The sequence below is a fragment of the Strigops habroptila genome, chromosome 1, assembly GCF_004027225.2.
Source record: "Strigops habroptila isolate Jane chromosome 1, bStrHab1.2.pri, whole genome shotgun sequence".
Lineage (NCBI taxonomy): Eukaryota > Metazoa > Chordata > Aves > Psittaciformes > Psittacidae > Strigops > Strigops habroptila.
In genome coordinates, this window is record NC_044277.2 from 97,201,098 (window position 1) to 97,211,502 (window position 10,405).

The 10,405-nt window shown below is 61.1% G+C and overlaps 2 protein-coding genes across 2 annotated transcripts; both read right to left on the reverse strand.

The window, feature by feature from the left end:
• Positions 1–132: 132 nt before the first annotated feature.
• LOC115610968 (zinc finger protein 282-like) lies at positions 133–5,228 on the reverse strand. The gene is given in 8 exon segments (XM_030493157.1): positions 133–1,240; positions 1,242–1,394; positions 1,396–1,419; positions 1,421–1,641; positions 2,619–2,738; positions 3,437–3,566; positions 4,553–4,918; positions 5,191–5,228. Coding segments are annotated over 8 exon segments (1,698 nt in total). The 5' UTR covers positions 5,215–5,228; the 3' UTR covers positions 133–580.
• Positions 5,229–5,637: 409 nt separating this feature from the next.
• LOC115606314 (zinc finger protein 398-like) lies at positions 5,638–10,102 on the reverse strand. The gene is made up of 6 exons (XM_030482061.1): positions 10,001–10,102; positions 9,222–9,348; positions 8,413–8,529; positions 7,593–7,721; positions 7,363–7,497; positions 5,638–6,861 (listed from the first exon to the last, which is right to left on the reverse strand). The coding sequence occupies exons 1-6, from the start codon at positions 10,100–10,102 to the stop codon at positions 5,984–5,986; spliced, it is 1,488 nt and encodes a 495-aa protein (XP_030337921.1). The 3' UTR covers positions 5,638–5,983.
• Positions 10,103–10,405: the final 303 nt, after the last annotated feature.

A 10,405-nucleotide genomic window follows, 5' to 3' on the forward strand; every position in this document is an offset into this window, starting at 1 on the left:
GGGGAGGCCAAGCAGGAGCCACACGCCTGACCGCAACCATGGTCAAGGAGTGAGTTATAACTCATGGGCCATGGACCCACAGGTCCCCTCTCCCCATCCTAGCACCCCAGAGTGCACCAGGAGACCACCACATCAGCCGAGTCCTTTATCCGTGTCTCTTCCCCAGCTGCTGCCCGGCCCCTACCCTGCACCCTGCCACACTGGTGGTGTTCAAATAACCCTGAGTTCAACCGCCCCGCGGTGCCCAACACGGCTCCTCCTCAGCCAGATCCCTCTTCACGGGGCAGTGGCACAACCTGTCTCAGCTCCGGATCCCAGAACCTCCTCCATTGCCTCAGGCCAGTCTCTTCACCCCCTGCATGTTTTGCTGCCTGCAGAGCACATCAGCCTTCCTCCTCCTCCTGGAGCCCCACGTGGTGCAGAGCCCCATGGCGGTACCACCAGGCCCACAGTGTTGTGGACAGCCCCACAGCGGCGTGACAATAGCCACCTCGTGTGTTCCACTGTTGGAGGCTGCCGCACCTCTGCGGAGCAGCCCAGAGAAACAAATCGCTGCCCCTTCCCTTGTGCAGCCCTCATGCTACCGATTATCCTGGGTCAAAGCCACAGAGGGGCTGGTCTCCAGCTCCCGGTCGTGGCTTGGCAAGCTGATGGCAGGAGAGCTGGCCACAGCGTGGACCTTCTGGTGGTGGTTCAGAGACTGCCGGTGCCGGAAACTCTTGGTGCAGCCGCTGCACTGGAAGGGCCGCTGCTGCGTGTGCCGGCGCTGGTGCTCCTCCAGCGACACTTTCTGGGGGAAGCTCTCGGCGCACTCAATGCAGCGGTAGAGCCGCTCCCCGGCAGCGCTGGCGCGCGGGGCCCGGCCTGCCCAGCCGCCCCGCAGCTGCACCCCGTGGATGCGCTGGTGCTTCTGGAGGTGATGCTTCTGGATGAAGCCCTTGCCACAGGCGGAGCAGCGGTAGGGGCGCTCCCCGGTGTGGATGCGGTAGTGCTTGTTGAGGTTGGACTTCTCATTGAAGCTCTTCCCGCAGGCTGGGCACTGGAAGGGGCGCTCGCCCGTGTGCAGGCGCTGGTGCCGCAGCAGCGCGGCGTGGTGGGCCAGGCTCTTCCCGCAGGCCGTGCAGATGAAGGAGCCATTGCTCTTCCTCGCCTGGCTCTGCTGCCGCGCCAGGAGGTTGCGCTTCAGCCGGACGCTCTTCCAGCCCAGCGGGAGCGTGCGGGGCTCTTCCCCCCGCGCGCAAAGGACGATGCTCCTCCGAGCTGGGCTGCGATGAGGCCACCTCTGCGCTGGTGTCTGCTCCCAGCGGCATTCCCTGGGTCAGGGCGAATGGCTGGTCAGTCCCCACACCGAGCACATGCTCTGTTGGGAAGGGCAAGCCCGGGGCAGGATGAGCTTTCCACCGGCACCACCACGGGTTTTAAATTCAAGCTGGGTGGTCTCATGTGTGCAGAAGTCCCCTAAGCCCTCTCCTGCTGCCTTCTGCCCATCTATGGCAGCGTGGTGCTCCCAGGGCACCGGCTGCTCCTGGCTCAGGGGAACCTCCTCTTCCAGCCTCAGTGAGGGTGCCTGCGGCAGAGCTAGGACTTGGGGCCCTTCCTCCTGGGGCTGCTGCTCTTCTGTCTTGATCACGATGTTCTCACCTGTCAAGAGACAGCAATTCATTCCCGGCAAGGGAAGCTCTCCCATGCCCACAGCTCCAGAAGCAGGACCTGAGCCTCCCTGCAAGCACATTACCAAGATGAACCAGCAACTGTGGCATTAGAAGCGGAATGGGAAGATTTTACCAAGAGCAAAGTGGGAGAAGGACACATGAAGTGGTGGAGAGGGTGCTGGCACCTCTTGGAGGTTATCGGGGTACCCCATTGGGCCTCAGGGACATTTGGTGGACTGACAAAGCAATAAATAAATAAACAAAACCAGAGGAAATGGGAAGGCAAAGTGGAGGCTGGAGAGTCCTCTGTCCTGGAAGGAGCTTTGTTGGGAATGGCAGAGTTCAGGTGGGTGAATGTGGGGAAAAGGAGCAAAGCAAAACCTTCCAGGAGCAGGAGGGAGAGTCCATCTGCAGGCAAACAGCCACAGAGCCACCCTCGCACCAAGCCTTGCCCCAGGCCTCCCTGTTTTCATAGAATTGTAGAATCCTAGAATGGTTTGGGTTGGAAGGGGCCTAAAGCTCATCCAGTTCCAACCCCCTGCCCGTGGCAGGGACACCTTCCACTAGAGCAGGTTGCTCCAAGCCCCGTCCAGCCTGGCCTTGAACACTGCCAGGGATGGGGCACCACTTCCAGGGATGTGGCATCATTTTCCATTCATTTTGGCAAGGGGGCTCTTCTGGGCTTAAACATTTGGTCTTAAAAGTGCTAAGGAGGCCCCAGTCACATGGCTTAGATTCCCAGCACCTTCTGACCTCATGCAAGACTGGAAACGCTTCCTGCAGGGACATGCTGGGCTTGGCTGGCCCCATCTCTAGTGGGAGCAGCAGGCAGGCTCCAAGCCCCTTGCTTTGTGGGCAGGCAGCGGCAGTGTGCGGGCAGCACCTGAACAACATGCCCAGTACTGACCCTGCCCGGGCCAGCCGTGTTCTTGGTGCTCGCTCTCAGCCTTTGTGGCTGAGACTCACCACAGCTGAGGTGCCCCAGCACCGATGCCTCCTCCGGCAGCCCCTGGGTCCTTGCACCCGGATCCTCCCTATCCTCAGCTAGCGGCAGCAGAGGGGGTTTGGAGCTGGCATCCGCAGGTCCTGGAAGGAGGAATTGGTTGTATGAACTGCTGATGGTGGTGACCAGCACCAGTTCCCCTCAATAAAGGGCTGTTCTCACACAGTGGGAGCTGTGGGGTGCCTGGAGGGGTCCTGGCTTCCCAGCACAGGTGCTCCGATTTCCCAGTGTCATCCAAGCAAGCAGGCTGGTGTCAGCCCAACCAGGCAAGTGACTTCAGTTACCCCAAGAAGAGGTGACTGTCAGGCACTCAGCCTTTAAAATTTCAGCCAAAAATAATGAGTGTTAAAATCTAGGACTCACTGCAGCAAATCCCTACAGGGTGACAGATGCATGGCCCATGTCCTGGCAAAAAATGGTGCAGGAATACAGGTTGCAGGACACAGCATGGGCACAGCACCCAAAATCGCCACCACACACTGCCCTGAGCACGTGAGATCTCTCCTCTGCTTCCACAGGCAAGTTGGGGCTGACGGAGGACCAACTCCTGGTGTCTGAGCACCCCCAGACAGCACTGCTGGTGTCCTTCAGATGTGCGGGGTGAGCATGAGGCACGGCTGTCACCCACAACCAACGGGCACCTTAAAGGTGTAAAGGCGTCACCCCTCACTAGCTGTTCTCTGAACACCAGGATGACACAGCAGCCTACACGCAGCTGTAAGCTGGAGCCAGCCCAAGGGATGACAACACATCTGACATGTGAGAAGAGACTGATCCTCACCAAGGAAGACCCCAGCCTCATTGTAATTCCCCTTCATCGCCATCCTGGAGATCTCCTTCTGCTGGCTGTCCATGCTCCCCCATTCCTGCTCTGGCAAACTGGCCGCCTCATCCTCGCATGCTGCTGGCATCTGAAATCACATATGGCACCGCCTTGGTGCTTCCCACCTTGGGCACCCGCCAAGCCCCACAGCTTTCCCCCCCAGGAAAGTGGACTGTGGGAAAGGCAGTGCCAGCCCCACAGCTCCGATGGAACAGAGCTGGGTGAGCACCAACACAGGCACCGTCCCACCGGCAAGGGGACCAGTAGGACTCAACTAGGCTGAAAATGCTCAGGAAGGTGGTGTACTGCTTCCTGTCTTCATTGGGGACAGGAGAGAGCGAGAAGTCTCTGACTGCTGCCCTGGTGTGCTGGAGCACCAGCGGGGCCGTGACAAAGCTGCTCTGTGCAGGTCTCCACGAGAACCAGTGTCACATCTCACTGGCCACATGGTCACCTGGGGAACATCTCCATTGCCTTAAGCATGTCCCTGTTACCTGGGGCTTATTCCTGTTACCCTGGGCACATCCCCATTAGATAGGGTATGTCCCTGTTAGTTGGGCTCATCCCCATTCCTCACCTTGGGCACATCCCTGTTATTTGGTGCTCAACCCTGTCACCTTGGGCACATCCCCAATACCTGGAGCTTGTCCCCGTTTGTCAGTATGGGCATGTCCCCATAAGCTGAGGCTTGTCCCTGTTACCTTGGGCACATCCCAGTTATCTGGAGCTTGTCCCTGTTCGTCACCATGGGCATGTCCCCCATTAGCTGGGGCTCATCCCTGTCATGGTGGGCTCATCCCTGTCACCCAGGACTCATTGCCACTGTTACCTTAGGCTCATCCCTATCACTGTGGGCTCATCCCCATCACTGTGGGCATGTCCCTGCCACCTGGGGCTCATCCCCATCACCATGGGCATGTCCTCATCACTGGGGCTTGCTCCCGCTGTTACCTTCAGCTCATCTGGTTGCTTGGGGTTCATCCCCAGTTACCCTGGTCTCATCCCCATCACCTGGAGCCCGTCCCTGTCACCGTGGGCTCATCTCTGTCACCCAAAGCTCATCCCTGCCATTACCTTGGGCTCGTCCCCAGCAGGGACCATACCAGGCCCGGGCCCGCCGCGGTGCTGGAGCTGGCGCTCAACGTGGTCGAGGCGGCGGGAGCTCTCCTGCAGCAGTGCGGCCAGGGCGGCCCAGCGGCGCTCCAGCCGGCTGCCGAAGTCCAGCACCGCCTTCTCCAGCCCGGTCACCTTCTGCTCGGCTGTCTCTGCTCTGCCTTCCAGGCTCAGCAGCCTCAGCGCCTGCGACTCCACCTTCCGCTCCACCGCCTGCACCGCCGCCACCACCGTCCACAGCGACACCTCGGGCACCGCCGACGGCTTCGCCCCCTCGGGGCCGGAGCTCGGGAGCTGCTGCCAGGCCTCGGGCCCCCACTCGGGCTCCTGCTGCGGGGCGGGAGGGGCGGTGAGGGGCTGCCCGGGACGGGGGCGGGACGGGGCCCGTGTGGCAGCGGTACCGCCGGGCCCGGCCCCTCCCGCCCCTCACACCGGCTCCGGGCCCGCCCGGGCCCGCCGGTGTGTGTGCCGCGGGCTGACAGCCCGGCGGGCCGGCAGCGGGGCCGGTGCCCTGCGCCCGGTGCCCGCGGTGGCGGTGAGGGGAGGGTGAGGGGGAGAAGGTGCGAGGAGCCGCCGCCGCCCCCCCCGCCACCCCGTACCTGAGCGGGGCCCCAGCGGGACATGGCCGCGCGCGCTGCCACCGACGCCGCGCCACAGCGCCCCCTAGCGGCCCGCTCGCAGCACCGCCCCTCGCCCGGCCCACCCTGGGACGAGCCCCCCATCCCATCCCATCCCACCCCATCCAGTCCCATCCCCATCCCGTCCCATCCCTTCCCCATCCCGTCCCATCCCCATCCCCTCATCATCCCCATTCTGTCCCTATTTCATCCCCATCCCGTCCCCATCCCATCTCATCTGTCTCCATCTCCGTATGGGGGCCGCAGCTCCTGTCCATTAATCCAGACCACAACCCGCCCTTGCTCCCGACACTCCTTCAGCCTCACCCCATCGCACCCCACCAGCATTCCCAGTGCTCCCTCCCCAGGCGTATCAGCTCCCGCCCCCCCCAAGCTGAATGAAGCCACGTTCAGCCAAAGGAAGCATCCTGATTTCTACAGCATCTATTGGCACTTTCCCGAAAAAGCACATGTCCACAGCCATGGCAGCTCCCTCTCCCAGCTCCCAGCTGCCCCACCAGGGCTCAGGCATGAGGAGCAACCTGTGCACCACAACCCTCACACCACAACACACACACCGCAAGGTTGGGTGTCCTCAATCCCCATGGAGGAGCCGGGTGATGGCACCCGTGCTCCATCCTTCACCCAATACACTCGCATCCACAGTCAGTGAGGGCGAGAAGAGAAAGTTCAACCGCAGCCTCTTATCCCCAGAAGGAGACCCCCCAGCTTCCCACCCCTTCTTCTACTCCGCTTCCCGCTTCCACCTCCACACCTAAACAGGTGCTGCCGGCACAGGTGGCGGCTCTGTACAGGGATAGGGCCTGTTCTGCCGCTCGTGGATCCGCTGGTGCATGCTCAGGTGCTGGTAGCGCTTGAAAGCCTTCTGGCAGACACCACACTGGTAGGGCCGCTCACCTATGTGGGGCTGGTGGTAGCGCACAAATTCTGAGGCCCAGGTGAAGCTCTGGTTGCAGCAAGGGCAGAGGATGAGGTGGTGCTGGCTGTGCTGCCACTGGTGCAGGATCAGGAAGCTCTGGCTGGAGAAGCTCTCCATGCACTCCTTGCATGTATACATCACGTTCCCAGGTGACAGCGGGAATCTGCTGGTGCTCGGCTTCCCCCTGGCAGTGCTGCAGCCCTGGTGCTGGGACACAGAGCATTCCACATCCGAGGGCTGGCACAGCCCCAGGACCTCCCGGGCCCGCAGGTGATGCCGGATTTTCCTCTTGGACATGAAGCTGCGGCCGCAGTGCACGCAGATGTAGGGCAGCCAGTTGCTGTGGCTGCACTGGTGGAGGATGAGGTTGATCTCGAGCAGGAAGTTTTTCCTGCACACAGAGCAGGAGTATGTCTTCTCCCGGGTGGAATTCCGCTGGCCCACACAGGAGGCCTCCATGGGCTCTCCCACAGTGGTGGCTGTGCAGCTGGGATCTGCCGGGACCATTACTCCACAGTCATCCAGCGTTGCCTCCTTCTCTGGGTTTGCAGGAAGCTCTGCCTCCAAGCTTTGGCCACTGCACTCCACATCCTTCATGTCCTCCTCCTCCAGACTCTTTGAGGGTGTTTCAGGCACGGCCGGCTCCTCTGTGGTACCTCCTCCTGCTACATCCTCCTGCGGTACTTCCGTTGGGATCTCCATCTCAGCATCTGCTGGAAAATATTCAGAGCCCAAACATTACCCTCACTTGGATTTGAGGCCAAGGCATCAAAAGCAAAGGGCTTCTCTCCCACCCCACCCTCCGCAACCAGCACAAATCTCAGCCCTGCTTCGCTCTTCCAGCTCAGCGTCTTCCCACCTGGGCTCCATAAAGGCCAGGTACAGCTACAGCTCATTCGCCTGGACACCCCAGGGACAGTGTGAGATGACAAATGCCACCAAGGTAGGATGGGGGAAGTCCAACAAAACCAGCAGGGCTTGTCCTTCGAGGCAAATCCACTGAGTTGGCTGGTTGGCAGCAAGCTATGCCTCGGCCTCTACAGTTTCAAGGCTGGCAGCAGGATTTGCTGCCCAAGCCCTTTGTGGCCCCTCTGAATCACAAAAAATCCCACCCCAAAAGCCCCAGGCCAAAAGTAAGCCCTGTGGGAAGCTCCGCCTGCTCTCTGAGTGTGCCAGCGCTGCTCAAGGAAGGATGAAGGGCTCTGCCCCCGTACCTGCTGCAGGTGGAGGTGATGGAGACTCGTTCAGATTCCCTGCTTCCAGGAGGCATGTGGAGACAGGGCAGGAAGGGGACAGTGTTGGCTGGCTGAGGTCTGCTGGGACAGCAGTGGCTTCATGAGGGACATGCACTGCAAAGGCAAGAGGAGCGGTGAAGGCACTGGGTGAGACAGAGCTGGGCAGGAGCCCAGGGTCCCTGGTGCCAGCGGGGGTTGCAGCTACTCACGTGCACTGCATTTCTCTGAGACCACGGGGGTCCTGCTTTCTTCTGGGTTCCCACAGATCCCCTCACAATACTCTGTTCTCTTCATCTCCAGCACAGCCCTGTCACTTGTGCAGCTCAGGCTGTCTGGCTCTGGGGAGGATAAGGGCACTCGGCATCAGGAGCATCAGGAGCAGCGAGCATCAAGAGCAGCCAGCAGGGAGTGCAAAAAGGGGTCCCCCCTCCCAGGCCCATAAAGCACAAGGATCTCTGCAGAACACAGCAACTGCTGGGTCAGAGGGGTTCAGACCCAAGGTAAGAAGGACATGGAGCTGCTGGAGCAAATCCAAAGGAGGCTACAGAGATTCTCTGAGGGCTGGAGCACCTCTGCTATGGAGACAGGCTGAGAGAGCTGGGCTTGTTCAGCCTGGAGAAGAGAAGGCTCCAAGGACACCTTAGAGCAGCTTCCAGTGCCTAAAGGGGCCCACAAGAAAGCTGGAGAGGGGCTTTTGACAAGGGCAGGTAGGGACAGGACAAGGGGGAATGGCTTTAAACTGACAGAGGGGAGATTTAGCTGAGATCTGAGGCAGAAGTTCTTCCCTGTGAGGGTGGTGAGGCCCTGGCACAGGTTGCCCAGAGAAGCTGTGGCTGCCCCATCCCTGGCAGTGTTCAAGGTCAGGATGGACGAGGCTTGGAGCAATCCAGTCTATTGGAAGGTGTCCCTGCCCGTGGCAGGGGGTTGGAACTAGATGAGGTCCCCAGGGCTGAAGGCAGCAACCACAATCACCCTGGTAAGCAGCCAGGAGCCAGGATCCTGGCACAGAAAAAACCCAGTGTCACACACCTGCGGCTCGCTCCAGAGACATGTCAGTTCCCTCCAGACCTGCTGTCGCCACTGGCATGTGCAGCTCCTCTCCTCTTTCAATCCGAAATAAGAATTCGGGCTTGGACATGGCACAGTCTGCTCAAGAGCAAGACAGACATCAGAGCAACATCCACAGTCAACACAAAGTCAGCCCCAGCCCAGAAAAGCTTCATCTCCAACTGGGGCAGCATCACTGCTGGCACACAGGGACTTACAGACGCAGACAAGGACCAGCAGGCAGCACTTCTAAGGGAGGATATCAAAAACTAAGTGAGCTAAGCGGGGTGTCACAGAATCATAGTATCAGTTAGGATGGAAAAGACCCCTAAGATCAAGTCAAACTGGATTTTTTGGAAAGCTCATTTCCAGCTGTGAGCGCCATGCATTGAGAAATCCAGCCAGAAGCACCCCAAAGGCTGCGCAGATCTGCTCCCCTGCCTGGCTCTGCCCCTGCAACTAGGGAGCCCAACCAGCCCCACTCCCCATACCAGGATGGACGGATACCTCTACCACACTGAGGGGAAACCACATGAGGATCTAGACAAGACATGGGAGAGGGAATTTCTGTGATGGCAACCGAGGGACTTCAGTGTACCTGTTCTCCACGAGGAGAAGACACAGAGCACTTACTATCCCCCTCCTGAGGGCTGCCAGAGGGGATGGGGAATTGAGAGGATCGTTTGAGGGCTGGAGATCCCGGTGAAACACAAACAGGTAGGAAAGTAACCCCAAGAGAGAGCCCTGCAGGCAGTGGCGGTGGCTGCCAAGCCAGTGCAAATGGAGCCTACACAGGGACACCAGCATCTCGTAGTTGTCCTCCATCACGGTCCTGTACAGCTCCTTCTGCCCATCATCCAGGCTTGCCCACTCCGCCCCGCTGAAGTGCACCACGATGTCCTCAAATGTCACTGGAACCTGGGAGCACAGGGATGGGCTGTAGAGGGAAGGAAGGTCCCCACCCAGCCAGCTCCCAGCCCCTCAGAACTGCCCCCAGCCCTTCAACAGCCCCCAAAGTAGCTCCGCACAAGCCCGCAGGAGTCACACAAAGCCCACCCCAAACAGCTTCAAGCCACCCAACAGCCCCATAAACAACCCCCTGGATTCACCCAGTCTCCTAAAAGCCACCTCAGCAGCCCCACAACGGCCCCATAATCAACCCCCAGGCTCACTCTCAGCTCACTCAAGCTCACAACAGCCCCTAAGTGGCCACACAGGCTCAGCCCCAGCCCCCATCACCCCTCAACAGCACACCAAGTGGCCACACAGGCTCACCCCCAGCTCCCATCAGCAGCCCCCTAAGTTGCCACACAGGCTCTCCCCTAGCCCCCATCACTCAACAGCACCCCAAGTGGCCTCATGGCTCATTACCAGCCCCACAAGCCACCGCTCAGCCCCACAATGACCCCATGAGTGACCTCCCCAGGCCACTTCCAGCCCCCCAAGAGCCCTCTAAGTGCCTCCACGGCTCGTTGCCAGCCCCCAGACACCCCCTTTAACCCCCCACCGGCTCCACAAGCGTGTTCCAGCCCCCCAACCGGTTACCCCCGCGCCCCGGTCCGGTCCGTACCGTGGGCAGCCGCAGCGCCCAGGGGGGCCCGTCGCGCAGCACCGCCTCGGTCCGCTCCAGCCGCTGCTCTAACGCCTCCAGCATTGCGCGCAGGTCCGCCATGACCCCGCCGCGGCGCCGGGGACGAGGAGCATCGGGTCTCCCGCGCCGCCGCCCCCGACCCCGGCCCGCCCTCCCACCGCCAGGTCGAGCACCGCCCCCCGCCCGCCGCGCCGAGCCCCCTGCCGGCCGGGCGCCGCCGACCACTGCCTCCCCGTCGGTGCCCTGCGGGACGGGACGGGACGGGACGGGACAGGACGGAACAGGACAGGACTGGGGTCTCCCGGTGTCACCTCGTTCCCCGGGGCCGCCGCCGCTGTGGGGAAACTGTGGAGGACGGTTTCTTCCGAGCTGTGCGCTTCCCCG